This window comes from Phyllostomus discolor, chromosome 1, assembly GCF_004126475.2.
Source record: "Phyllostomus discolor isolate MPI-MPIP mPhyDis1 chromosome 1, mPhyDis1.pri.v3, whole genome shotgun sequence".
NCBI classification, from domain to species: domain Eukaryota; kingdom Metazoa; phylum Chordata; class Mammalia; order Chiroptera; family Phyllostomidae; genus Phyllostomus; species Phyllostomus discolor.
The window spans coordinates 217,249,490-217,263,556 of NC_040903.2; the positions used below are offsets into that span (position 1 = coordinate 217,249,490).

A 14,067-nucleotide genomic window follows, 5' to 3' on the forward strand; every position below is an offset into this window, starting at 1 on the left:
AAGCAGTAAGAGAAAAGAAGTTAGTTACCTCCAGGAGAATTTCCAGAAGACTCTCAGCTTATTTCTAAAAGAAACTTTGCAGGCTGGAAGGGACTGGCACGAAAAATTCAAGATTGCTGTACCCAGCCAAGCTATCATTTAGAATCGAAGGGCAGATAAAGAGCATCTCAGACAAGAAAAGACTAAAAGAGTTCATCGTCACCAAACCATTATTATATGAAATGTTAAGGGGACTTATTTGAGAAAAAATATTACAACTATGAATGATAAAATGGCAAAAATACAAATGTATCAACAATTGAATCTAAAAAACAAACTAAGCAAACAGGAAGAACAGAGACAGAATAATGGATACAGAGAGCATTTTGATGGATGCCAGATGGGAGGGATGTTGGGGAACGGGTGAAGAGGTGAGGGGATTAAGAAATACAAATAGGCCCTGGGTGGCGTAGCTCAGTGAATTGAGTGTGGGCTGCGAACCAAAGTGTCGCAGGTTCGATTCCCAGCCAGGGTACATGCCTGGGTTGCAGGCCATGACCCCCAGCAACCGCACATTGATGTTTCTCTCTCTCTCTCTATCTCCCTCCCTTCCCTCTCTAAAAATAAATAAACGAAATATTAAAAAAAAAGAAATACAAATAGGTACTCACAGAATAGACATGGGGGTGTAAAGTACAGCACAGGAAATGGAGTAGCTGAAGAACTTATATGCATGACCCATGGACATGAACAATGGTGTGGGGACTGCCTGAGGGAGTGGGGGATGCTGGGTGGAGGGGAGGGCAAAGGGGGGAAAATAGGAACAACTGTAACAGCATAATCAATAAAATACAATAAAAGGGACTTATGGCCAAGATGGAGGCATAGGTAGCTACACTGTACCTCCTCGCACAGCCAAAATAAGAACAACAAAAATTTAGAAACAAAAAAACAAACAGTACTGACAGAAAATTGAACTGTATGGAAGTCTGACAACCAAGGAGTTAAAGCAGAAACATTCATCCAGACCGGTAGGAGGGGCGGAGTGGGGCAGCTGGGCAGAGAGGGGTTGCAGCAAAAAGGTGGCTGGTGGACCGGCACGCAGTCGGGAGGGGGTTGACCCAGCAAGGCAGCAGATAGTGGAGGGGTGCGGTGCACAAGGCAGCTGGTAAACCGGGCAGCCCCACATTCACACGCAGATAAACCAGGCAAAACTGGGAAGCGAGACAGACCGCGCAACCCAGGGTCCCAGCTCGGGGAAATAAAGCCCCAAAACACTGGTTGAAAACACCTGTGGGGGTTGAGGGGCAGGGAGAGATTCTCAGCCTCATGGGAGAGTTCGTTGGAGAGATCCATGGGGTCCTAAAATGTGCACAAGCCCACCCACCCGGGAATCAGCACCAGAAGGGCCCCGTTTGCTTGAGGAAAGCAGCAGAAGGGACTGAAATCTGGCAGAGAGCAGAGCAAGCACCGTGGTTCCCTCTTGGACCCGCCCACACGTACAGTATCACAACCCAGAGACTGTGTTGACCTGCCCTGGTGAACACCTAAGGCTCCGCCTCTCACTACACAACAGGGGCGTCAAGACAAAAAAAAATGGCCCAAACAGAAGAACAAATTAAAGGTCCAGAACAAATACAACTAAGCGACGAAGAGATAGCCAACCTATCAGATGCACAGTTCAAAGCACTGGTGATCAGGATGTTCACAGAATTGGTTAAATTTGGTCACAAATTAGATGAAAAAAATGAAGGCTACACTAAGTGAAATAAAGGAAAATGTACAGGGAACCAATAGTGATGGGAAGGAAACTGGGTCTCAAATCAATGGAGTGCAGCAGAAGAAAGAAAGAAACATCCAATGAGAAAAGAATGAAGAAACAAGAATTCAGAACAATGAGGAGAGGCTTAGGAACCTCCAGGACATCTTGAAACATTCCAACATCCGAATTATAGGGGTGCCAGAAGGAGAAGAGGAAGAGCAACAAGTGGAAAACTTATTTGAACAAATAATAAAGATAACTTCCCCAATCTGGCAAAGGAAATAGACTTCCAGGAAGTCCAAGAAGCTCAGAGAGTCCCAAAGCAGTTAGACCCAAGGAGGAACACACTAAGTCACATCATAATTACATTACCCAAGATTAAAATGAAGGAGAGAATTCTAGAAGCATCAAGAGATAAGGAGACAGTTACCTACAAAAGAGTTCCCATAGGACTGTCAGCTGATTTCTCCAAAGAGATCTTGCAGGCAAGAAGAGGCTGGAAAGAAGTATTCCAAGTCATGAAAGGCAAGGACCTACATCCAAGATTGCTCTATCCAGCAAAGCTTTCATTTAGAATGGAAGGGCAGATAAAGTGCTTCCCAGATAATGTCAAGTTAAAGGAGCTCATCATCACCAAGCCCTTATTATATGAAATGTTAGAGGGACTTATCTAAGAAAAAGAAGACCAAAACTATGAACAGTAAGAAGACAGCAAGCTCACAATTATTAACAACCACACCTAAACCAAAAACAAACTCAGCAAACAACTGGAACAGGAACAGAACCACAGAAATGGAGATCACATGGAGGGTTAGCAGCAGGGGAGTGGGAGGAGAAGAGGGAGGGAAAAGGTACAGGGAATAAGGAGCATAAATGGTAGGTAGAACATAGACAGGGGGAGGGCAAGAATAGTATGGGAAATGTAGAGGCCAAAGATTTTATATGTATGACCCATGGACAGGAACTAAAGCAGGGGAATGTGGGTGGGAGGGGGTGTGCAGGGGGAGGGGAGTGGAGGGGGAAAATGGGACAACTGTAACAGCATAACCAATAAACTATATTTAAAAAACATAATGAAAAAGAGTGATGTAAATTACTCATTCTGAAGAACAGAAAGAAAACAGATCAAAGACAAGTAGAAGAAAAGTGAACAGAACCTTAGTGACCTGTGGACACCGTGAAGGGGACCAACATATGCTTTGTGGGAGTTGCAAAACAAGGGAAAAAGAGGCAGGATATTTGAAGAAATACTGTCTGCAAACTTCCCAAAGTAAATAGAAGACATGAGCCTCAACAAACTCCAAGTAAGGTCAACTCAAAGAGACTCGCACTGAGACAGACTATAATCAAACCTTTGAAAGACAAAGAGAAGCTTGAAAGCAACCAGAGGAAAGCAACTCGTCACACAGGGATTTTTGGGTTTTTTTGGTCTCCAGTAAGATCACCTGCAGATGTCTCATCAGAAACCTTAGCAGTCAGAAGGCAGTGTGTTGATAGACTGAAAGTGCCGAAAGAAAAACTCTGTCAGCCAAGAATTATATTGTCAAAACTGTCATTCAGACATGTGGGCGGAATTAAGACATTCCCAGATAAACCGAAGTTGAGGAGGTTTGTCACTAGATCTGTCCTGCAAGAAACGCTCGAGGGTGGCCGGCAGGGCGGAAGGACACTAGACAGTAGCTCAAAGCTGGAGGAGGAAAGAGAGGCCTCAGTAAAGGTGAATACATGGACAAGGATAAAAGGTCATATTACTTCAACAATGGTTTGTAACTCTCCTTTTTGTTTTCTACATGATCTAAGAGAACAATACATTTAAAACACAATTACTAATTTAAAAACTAGTACGATATTATAACTGGTTTATTACTACGTGTTTTATTTTCTATGTAATCTAAAAGACTACTGAAGTGATTTTCACCCTTTTTCACCTCATGGCGCACATAAACTAATTACTAACATTCCGTAGCTCAGCACATACATGCTCCTGAGCAAGACAGCATTGGCAGGCAATTTTCTGTTCTGGTAATGTCCTCGTCAGATTCAGGGGAGAAGGCTTCTATGAGTGCCTCTTCCCTTTCTTTTCCCCGGAAGAGTTTGTGTGAGATGCCTGGGAGAGCAGCTGCTGAAGTCACCCGTCCAGGACTTGCTCTGTTGGAAGGTTCTGACTTGCAGGTTCCACCTCTTGCTGGTTACAGGACTGGTTAGAGTTTCTATTTATTCTCATGCCAGTTTGGTAATGTGTATTTTTCTCGGAATTTGTCCACATTATCCAAGTTTTTAAATAGATTACTATCAAGGTGTGTAGCATGCCCTCTCACTGCCGTTCTCTAGTGATGTCCTTGCATGTGACATGTTCTCTGGGTGCCTCTCACTTCCATCAGCCTCACCCGAGCTGCTGAGCCTCCTGGCTTTGCTGACAGTTTCGTTAATGTCACCTCTTTGTTATTTCCTTTCTGCTTCTTTCTCTGGGTTTAGTTTGCTCTTCCTTCCCAAGCTTCCCGAGGTGCTTGCTTAGGCGGTGGATTTTCGGCCTTTCCTCTTGCGCGAGAGAATTTGCATGCAACAGAAATAATATGTTCTTGGGCAATTTGGTCAAACCGCTTGTGAAACTGTTTCAGTTTCCTTCAAAGTTATGGAACTATTCATTTCTACTTCTTCTTGGGAAGCGGCGATATAATTTTCTAGAATTGGTTTCGCATAAACTTTCAAAATATTGACACAAATGTGTTGGCTGTGTGCTCTTATCTTTTTCGTCTCCCTTTGTACTTTTGGACGCCTCCCCGGTGCTTCTCCCCTTTCTTCTCAGCCAGGCTAGTGTTCCACCTTCCTGGCTAGTTTTTGCGGATAACTTTCTCTTGGTTTTGATGACCTCATTTGTTCTCTGTTTCATTAACTTCTGCTTTCATTTTGCTCTTTTTAATTTTCTTTGGGTATATGTGTTTTTTAAAAGATTTTATTTATTTATTTTTAGAGAGGGAAGGGAGGGAGAAAGAGAGAGAGAGAGAAACATCAATGTGCAGTTGCTGGGGGCTGTGGCCTGCAACCCACGCATGTTCCCTGACTGGGAATCGAACCTGCGATGCTTTGGTTCGCAGCCCACGCTCAATCCACTGAGCTACGCCAGCCGGGGCTTTTTTTTCTAACTACATAATATTAACACATAGCTCGTTCATTTTTAGCTCCTCTTTTTTTTCTTATTTGACATATAAGATTATAATTTTCTCCCTACATACCGTTTCCATTGTATCCCACAAGTTTTGATGAGTGAAATTTTCATTGCCATTCAATTCTACATTTTCCTTCCTGATTTCTTTGACCTATAAAGTATCTGTGTGTGTGTAAATGTGTATAAGTTTCTGGTTTCTAGGGAAGTTCTGTTGTTTGTATGTTTGCTCGCCCTGCCTTAGACCTACATTAGAGAGTTTGCCTGAACAGGGTCTCTCTGGGGCTTCCCTGGCTACGGAAACCGGCTCCTGCTTGTTAATATTGAAGCACATCAATTATTCATCCGAGCTGAGACACATCGCACACTCCGAGTCATCCGTGCCCTGCCCTCTTTGTGAAAGGAGGCTTTGAGTCCAGCAGCCCTGCGGGGAGGGCATGTAGGTGGGATTCAGGGCTGACTCAGAAGGCCGGCCCCGGACAGCTCACGTCTGAGGCCGCACCCACCGGAGCGGGAGCCTGTTCTGACAACTCGCGGGCTCCGGGCTGCCCCGCTGCGCGCTGCTCCTGAGCGGTCCACGTGAGGACGGGGTTTATCCGGATGGGAGGCCAGGCCTTTGAGGGTTTCTCCCCCTCTAATTCTGCCTTTGTCTTTGACCTGGAATTATACCGGCTGCAGATGTTTTCCAAGAGCTGCCGTGACAGCAGCTCTCCCAGCTGATGTGTGCTGGAGAATAGGATGAACCGTCCAAGTCACTGTGACCGGCAGGGAGGGCAGGGAGGGTCCTAAGCAAGGCCACTCAGCCAGCCAGGGGCCAGGGCAGGGTGTCATCTTCCCACACGGAGTCCCATTCATTATGCCCAAGCGCACCAACTTCAAGAGAAAATTAAGTGCATCATTAGCAAGTGAAGAATTATCCTTTCTTTTGAAACCACAGAAATGGCCAAGATAAACTGCCCACACACATTGGCCACACTTTCTTGGTCATCTGGTCACTTCAGGTTGGTGACAAGGTAGTTGGACCCACTAAGCCCGAGTATAAGTGGGCTGAACAGTAGCCCCCGAGAGACATCAGGCCCTGATTCTGGAATCTGCGAATGTGACCTTCCAGATGGGGAAGATCTTGCCAATGTGATTATTTTTGTTTTAAGATTTTTAAAATTTACTTTCAATGGGAGGGGGAGGGAGGGAGAAGGAGAGGGAGGGAAACATCGGCGTGTGGTGGCCTCTCATGCAGCCCTCACTGGGGACCTGGCCTGCAACCCAGGTGTGTGCCCTGACTGGGAATCGAACCAGTGACCCTTTAGTCTGCAGCCTGCGCTCAATCCACTGAGCCACACCAGCTGGGGCAGATGTGATTCTTTAAGGGTCTTCAGATGCAAAGGCTGTCCTGGATTATCGGAGTGGGCTCGAGATGCCACGAGAGTCCTTACAAAGGGAAGATAGAGGGAGGTTAGACAGTGACACAGACGACGGAAGTGGAGATGGTGATATGACTGGAGACTGAAGTGAGGCTGCCACCAGAAGCTGGAAGAGGGCAGGGACAGACCCCGCCTTAAACTCCCAGAGGGAGTGTGGCACCGCTGACCTCTTGATTTCAGTCTCTGACCTCCAGACTGTAAGAATAGATGTAGGTTGTTCTAAGCCACCGTCTGTGGTCATTTGTCACCATGGCCATGGGAAACTGATGTGCTAAGACCAGGGGAGGATGGCGCTGTGGGGCACGGTGGAGGTGCTGCACCCTGTTCCCCACGGAGAAGCCCCAGCCCCTGCTTTGGTGATGTGGCTGCTGGGATTCCAACTACTGAGACCCAGCTGGTGCCCCCTCGGGAGGCCTTTCAACTTCCTGCATCGTCATAGCTGGAAATGATGCCAGGCTCCCCAGTACCTCTGTCCCTACCCTGTCCCCAGCCTCAGCTTCCTCCCCGTCCGTTTGAGAGGTTGGCCACTTGAGCACCCAGCGTCGATAGGTAAGGCAGTCATGCATCATTCAGTTTCATTTTCTCACTGCCCAGATTCAGGGGTACCAGGTTCTTAAGTCTCCTTGAGCCCCCTGGTGCCTAGGGTTGGCTGGTGCTGGAAGTGGGATCTGAGACGGGAGACCCACCTCGCCGGTTGGCTCAGACACTCTCCAGACCCCACACGGACTCCAGGGCACGGAAGGTGGAGCTGTGGGCCTGTGGCCAATGCCGGGGTCAGCATTTACCAGCCGGGGGAGCTCAGCAAACATATTAACCTTTAGGAGTATCAGTTTTCTCATCTGTGGAATGGGAACACACACATTGTAGGAGAGGCCAGGAATATAAGAGGGAAGCCAGGCTGGCCATTGGGCCTTCTCAGGGGCCACAGACAGTTGCGGGAGGGCAAGGCCAGGAGTGCCTGTTGGAGGAGCAGCCTGGGAGCTCCGCCCTCCGCACGTTGCAGAAGAGCCAGAGGGTGGAGTCTGGAACAGACTTCATATTTCCTGGAGCCTCCAAGGTTCTGTGGCCTACTGGGGGCACACGGGGCCCTGCCCTGACTTTCCCACTGCCCGCAGGCCTGATGTCCCCAGCACTCACAGTTACCGCACCCCTTCTCGTCTCAGTCTCTGTGGCTTTGGTGCAGTGCTCCGCCCTCTCTCTGCGCCCCACCAATCACACAACACCACACAGACGCACACACGGGAGAATGACTGCCGAGTCCCCCGTAGTCCCCACGCACTCGGACACGGGTGCCGTGCTTGCGGGCCTTGCGGTGGCCACCGCTGTGCAGCCTGGACGAGGTGCTGAGGGCACAGGCTCGGAGGTCCAATCCGGTGGCCCCACACCTTGGCCCTGGTTAGGAATGCCCCGGGCACAGGTCAAGGGCTGAGGATGTCAGGGCCCCATTCCAACTCTGCTGCTAAGTGGGTGTGCGGCCTCAGACACCCACGTCGCCTCCAGGAGGCTCAGTCCCTCTTCTGTCCTGGAGCAGCAAGGGTAGGACTGCATCACCTTCAGCCTCCGACCTCTCAGCCCATCTTTCTTCTGGACTCGACAGAGCATACCTATGCACACGCTCAGCTTGGCGTGTTTAGTTATGTCTTTCCGATTTAGGAGGCTGAGATAGAACCAATTTTAACAGGACAATAAGAAACGAGCAACATGAAAAAGGACAGCAGGCATCCAAGAACGATCTCCAGACTTGCCCTTCCATTCCTTCTAGACCCTAGGTCTGTGTGTGGGTGTAATCCAGAGCCCCGGAGGGTCCTTCAGGTAGAGCGGTACTTCGCATTTTCTTTTCTTCTTTTTCTCCTTCTAGTCCTCTTCCTCCTCCCTTTTCTTTTTCTTTGTTTTTTTTTTGTTTTGTTTTGTTTTTTTATTTGTGCATGTAACAGGCATACCTTGCCTCCCAATCCCAGCTCTTTATAGTACCATGATGTCATTTGACATAAGTGCAATGAAATTTTCAAAGTGTTTTTTAAATTTTTGCCTGTATGAGAACCAGAAGCACCTTGGGTGGAGATGTGTCAGCTTAGTTTCCTACCTTTTGGCATTCACTGACTCATTTAATGTGTGGCTTCGGTTAGACACCATTTGGGTGGAAACCTCGTACCCAGTACTCCTGACCAAAGCTAACACCCTTTTATGGGTCCCGTGGGTGTTTTCCAGTTGACCTACTTGACTCTTCTGTCTTTGGGATGCAGTACCAAGTGCCATAGTGTATGCAAACCTGGCCTGGCTCCTGCTCACCCCTCCAGGCTCACCTCTTGCCCTCTGCATCCCTGTACAGGCCATCCTTCTGCTTGGGTTGCCCTCCATCCCTCCTCACCTGGCTAACTCTGTTCGTGCCTTCAGACTCAGCACAGCCACCTCCTCTCCTCTCCTCTCCTCTCCTCTCCTCGGAAGCCTCCCTGACCCAACCCAAGTCGGGCCAAATGCCCCCGCTGGGGCTCCGAAAATCTTGTGCTTCCCCCATTTCAGTTGAAGTGTATGACACACACATTTAACTAACAAGAATTCAATTGTTTATGCTTGGCCAATAGGGAGAAAGACAATAAGATTTTCAACAAATTGATTTTAGAGAGAGTGAGGGGGAGAGAGAGAGAAACATCAATTTGTTGTTCCACTTAGTGGTGCACTCACTGGTTGCTTCTTGTCTGTGTCCTTGGCCAGGGACTGAACCCGAAACCTTGGCATATTGGGATGATGTTCCAACCCACTGCACTACCCGGCCAGGCTCCCCAATAACAATTTATACAAGGCTGCCCTTGGACTGTGAGCACTTGCCAGAGAGGGCGAGATGGAAGCCCTCTTCCACCTTAGTCCTCACGTGTGTTTAAGTTGGGAGCGTGTGTTCCCTGGGGATGGTTCTGGTGTTGAAAGACATATGAGTTTTACAGAGCAGCAAGTGTCCCAGGCATAGCAATACGGTTCACCTGCTAGGGGTCAAAAGAGGAAAAAACAAGAATAGAAAAAGAAAAGCAGCACATACCCATTACAAAGGCTTATCTGGTTGGGAAGTTTTAGGGTATGGGTTTAAATCCCAACTCTGCAGTTAACCAGCTTGGGTGCTTTGGTCAAGTCACTGTACCCTGTTTAGACTTCAGATGTCCAGGTGTGCCTTTCCACCCTACAGGGTTACACTGAGGCTTCACCGAGGCAACAAGTGTAATGGATCCACAAGGCAGCCTCTCCATAACAGTTCATGTCACTCCAACCCATAACGATCTCCTTGCTCAGAACCCCGCACCGGTGCATGCCATCCACCGCTGGCCAGGCTCTGGGCACAACCACAGGGCACATGCAGAGGAGAGTGGACAAGGCAGGCTTCCGGAGGAGGCAGCATTTCCGATGTGCTGGATTGCAAGTGTCCTCTGAGCTCAGTCCCAGGCTGGGGCCGGAGATGCTTCCAGCCCTCCAGCAGCTATACGCTGGTGTATTAGAAATCCCCAGAGGCATTTAGGAACAGGTGTGTGTCTGTGTGTGTGTGGGGGGGGGTAGTTTATAGAGCATCGGTTTGCCCTGCAACCCCGCCCCCGCCAACACTCTTTTTAGTACTCTTCCTTCCGCTGGGCATTTAACCGGGTCCGGGTCCATCTTCCTGGTGACAGCGAGCTCCTCGAGGGCAGGATGCCGAGCCCAGCCCAGCTACCCAGAGCCGGGCAGGAAGGGTGACTGAGTCCTCGACTCCGGGTACGATGCAGGAGCTCAGCACCTCCCGCCTCTCTGGCCCTGTCATCGCTGCGGTGACTCCATTCTGTGCAGCGCGGTCCGGGGGACGCGACCTCAGCTTTTGCAGAGCAGGCACTCGATCGGCACTGCTAATGCCAACCCAGCGGTGGGACTCAGGCCGCTGCCCCGGGCCGTTTGCTGCCTCTTTTGGGGATGCCAGCGTACCCCGGACGCTGGGAACCGCTGCCTCCGCCGCCCGCGGGCACCAGCGGAGCGAGACCCGCCACCAGTTCCCAGCCTGGGGCGCCGCCCCCTGGGCCCCGGACTGGGCCAAGTCGCCCCTAGCAACAGCGGCGGGTCCGGCTTCCTCGGCCGCGCCGATTGGCCGAGCTCTGGGAGGGGCGGTTCGTCACTTCCGCCACCGGAGGCAGCGGAGGAAGCCGTCGGGCGGCCATCTTGGGTCCGTGAGGCTCTGAGGTGCCGGGAGCGGCGGCGGCGGCGGCGGCCACCAGGCGGAGGCTGAGGCGGCCGGCGAGCGGGAGGGGGAAGAGCAGCCGGGCGCAGGCGCCGTCTCCGCAGCCCCCTCCATGGTGGGCGCCCGCAGCCCGCGGCGGCCTGTCTCGCGCTCCACCTCTCGCACGTCCTCCTCCGCCTTCTCTTCAGGGGCCACCGGCGGCGCTGTGTGGAGGCCCGGGCGCTGAGACCGGCGGAGCGACGGGCGGAGGAGGCGGCGCAGGGGTCCCGGCCCGCGGGGCGCCCTGAGGCGCGGGGACGCCGGCGGGCCGACCCGCAGCCCGCCGCCGCCGGCCCGGCCCCGCCACCGCCGCCCGCGGGCTCCTCGGCGCGGCCGCCGGGGCCGGGGAGCATGAGCCCCGGGACCCGCCGGGGGACGGCCCGGGCCCGGCCCGGGATCTAGACGGCCGTGGGGGAGGGGAGCCCCTCCCGCGGCGCCGCTCCAGAACCGCCGGCCCCTCGACGCCGCCGCCGCCGCCGCCGGCCCCCGCGGCCGTGCTGTTTTGTTTCCCCCTCGCGTCGTGCGCCAGCGGAGTGACGGAAAATGTCCACGAGGACTCCGCTGCCCACGGTCAACGAGCGGGACACCGAGAACGTAAGTGACGCGGGGTGGCGGCGGGCGGGCGGCCGGCCGGGGCGGCCCGCTTCCTGGGAGGACCCGGGAAGTGGCCCCGCGGCCGCGCGCGATCCGGTGCGTCCGCGGGCCGGGGCCGCGGGCGCGCTCCGCGGCGGTGTTCGGGGGCCGGTGGTCGCGCGCCGGTCCCTGCGGCGGCGGCGGCGCTTCCCGGGGCAGCGGCTCTGGAGGGGCTGCGGGGCCACGCGCGGCCGCGGGGAAGGAGCGGGCCGGGCCGGGGCCGGCCGTTAGAACGGCCTGGGACCGAGCGGGTCGCGGAGCGGCGCGGGGCCTCCGGGGGGCGCGGGGAGGCCGGCCCGCCGTTCGGGGGGATGACAGCCCGTGGCGGCGCTGCCCGAGGCGGCGTGGGCGCGGCGCGGGGCTCTCCGACGGGGAGAGGGGAGAGGAGGGCTCGCGGGGGTACTCGCCGGGGCTTCCGCGGCGGGCGTCGTGAGGCGACGGCTGGCCGGGGACGGCCGGCCCCGGGGGAAGCGCCCTCGCTCGCCCGTCCCCAGGGCTCCCGTCACGGCCCCGCGCCGCCCGGGGGCCTGCGGAGCGCGCTGGGTCGCTGCGGCCGCCCGGGGCTTCCGCTGCTCGGCCGAGAGTTCCGGCTGTGACCCCGGGCGCGTCAGCGGTGCGCGGCGCGTCCACCGGGCCGGGGCCGGGACCGGGACCGCTCCGACGGCGGGCCCTCGGCGGGGCAGGCGCGGCCGCGAGCCGACTCCCCGGGGTGGAGGGCTCCCACTCGGGGAAGGAAGCCGCGCGCGGGCCGGAGCGGGTACTGCGCCCCCCTGCGTGACCTGCCGCCGGGCCCTGCCGCAGCGGGCACGTGCCAGTGAGGCGTTCGCAGCCGGCGCGCGTCCGCCGCGTTTCCCGCTGGGTCTCTCGGGGGCGGGGGGGGGGGGGTCGTCGGGAACCGCCGACCGTCCTTTAAGGACGGCGCGGGGCGCGCGGAGAGCCCCTGTCCTCGCGGAGCGCGCTGGGACCGCCTCGCCGACGGCGTTGCAGTCCGAGGTCGGCGGCGCCCCGCGTCCGGGTGCCGCGCTCCCTGTTTCCACCTCCGTGCGGGCCGGTGCTGCACGTCCGGCGGACCGCGGGCTGCGCCCCCGCCGTCGCCGCGCTGCCGCCGAAGGCTGGTCGCCTGCCCGCCGCGTGGGGCGAGGAGAACGGGAATCTCCGCCGGCTGAGCAGCCCTCGGCTGCGGTGGGGGCTGTGGCGGCGCGGCTGGGCGAGTTGGACAGCCGTGTGGCCGCGGAGCCACCGTCCCGGTGGAGACGGAGCTCCTCTGCCGCCCAGACAGGGCCCCCGCGGCCCTTTGCGGGGGGAGGCCTCTCCCTGCCTCCCCAGGCCCCGGCCGCCGCCCTTCGTCCCTGCAGTTTGCGCCTTTTCTGGGGCGCTGGACGCCCGGAGTCCGAGTGTGTGACCCTGGGCCTGGCGCCCGTCCCTCGGCGCACTCCCCGTGAGGCGGACCCGCGTGTGTGCGTGTGTGTGTGTGTGCGTGTGTGTGTCGGTGGTCCACTGTTGGGGTGTGCCCGCTCTTACAGATCCGCTCGCCAGGGGTGGGCATTTCGGTTTTTATGGCTAGGCCAGCGGAAGTTTCCATTTCGCTTACCTTGCAGATTGTATTTAAATTTTCAGTTAGATGTGTTCGGGTGTCACTGCCTGATGACATTCTGTAGACTTAAGGAATACAGCCTAGTAGGACACTCCGCCCTCTCCTGGGTGCGCGCCTCCAGAAGCCTGGACTCCTTGCATCACCGAATGCTTGATCCCCGCGACCCTCTCGGTCCTCCCGCCCCCACCTCCCCCTCTGGTGGCCGCCCTTCTGCCGTGTGTTTCTGGGAGTGAGTTTGTTTTGCTTGTTCGTTTGTTGTTTTTTGTTTTCTGCCCCATGTGAGTGAAATCACAGGATTCTTGCCCTTTTCTGTCTTATTTCACTTACCGTAATATTCTCATTACTATCTTCTTACCATAAGATCCATCCATATTGTGGCAAATTTATTTAAATTTTATTTATTTTTAGAGGGGAAGCGGGGAGAAAGAGAGGGAGAGAAACATCGATGTGTGGTTGCCTCTCACACGCACCCCTACTGGGGACCTGGCCCACAACCCGGGCCTGTGCCCTGACTGGGAATCGAACCAGCCACCCTTTGGTTCACAGGCTGGCGCTCAGTCCACTGAGCCACACCAGCCAGGGCTATGTAAAGTTTAAATAACTACATGTATTTTGATAAGAATGTTGTCTATTGGTCAGAAATAATAAAAGGTAGGTAATTTGCTATGAGGATTTTTTCTGTTCTCGTATATTATATTCTCATTTATTTCCAAATGTGAATATCCACTTTTAGCTGATGGGTGTAAAAAACATTTTACAACACAAAGGACCAGTCAGATAATCAGACATAATGAAATGCTGAGGCTCATACAGGTGACAGGAGCTGCTTGTGACCACTGACTGTAGTAGCAGAACCTCTACTAGGTTCCAGTTCTCTAGCTCAGTCTCCTTTGCTTTTTTGTGTATCAGGCGATTTCCAAAAATATTATGTAAAAGATTATCCAACTACAGAGATGTAGTTATACTAATGCAGAGTATGATTAAAATAAGACAAAAAAAAAGTCTTGTTGAAAATTTCAAACGAATAAGAGATTTTTAATACATTGTCAGCCAGGGACAGTTTCGCCCTCCAGTGGATGTTTGACAGTGTCTGGGCACGTTGTTGGTTGTCACAACTGAAGAGGATTGCTTTGCTACTGACCAGGGGTGCTGCTGACATTTTACAGTACTCCGGGTAGTACCCCTTTTCCCCAACAAAGAACTCTTTGACCCAGAAGGTCAGTAGTGCCAGGATTGGGAAACCTGGCTTGTAGTTGGCCCCCCATGTGCTCAACAGCATAATAGCCAGTC

At 53.9% G+C, this 14,067-nt stretch overlaps 1 protein-coding gene across 5 annotated transcripts in view; it reads left to right on the forward strand.

Annotated features, from left to right (window-relative positions):
- The first annotated feature begins 10,943 nt into the window (after positions 1-10,943).
- Positions 10,944-14,067, forward strand: part of MARK3 (microtubule affinity regulating kinase 3) — a 91,976-nt gene continuing 88,852 nt past the window's right edge. For all 5 annotated transcript variants that reach the window (XM_036014150.1, XM_028505756.2, XM_036014161.1 and 2 more), the window contains exon 1: positions 10,944-11,144. In XM_036014150.1, coding sequence (XP_035870043.1) covers positions 11,094-11,144 — 51 coding nt within the window. In that variant the 5' untranslated portion in view covers positions 10,944-11,093. The remainder of the gene's footprint in view (positions 11,145-14,067) is intronic.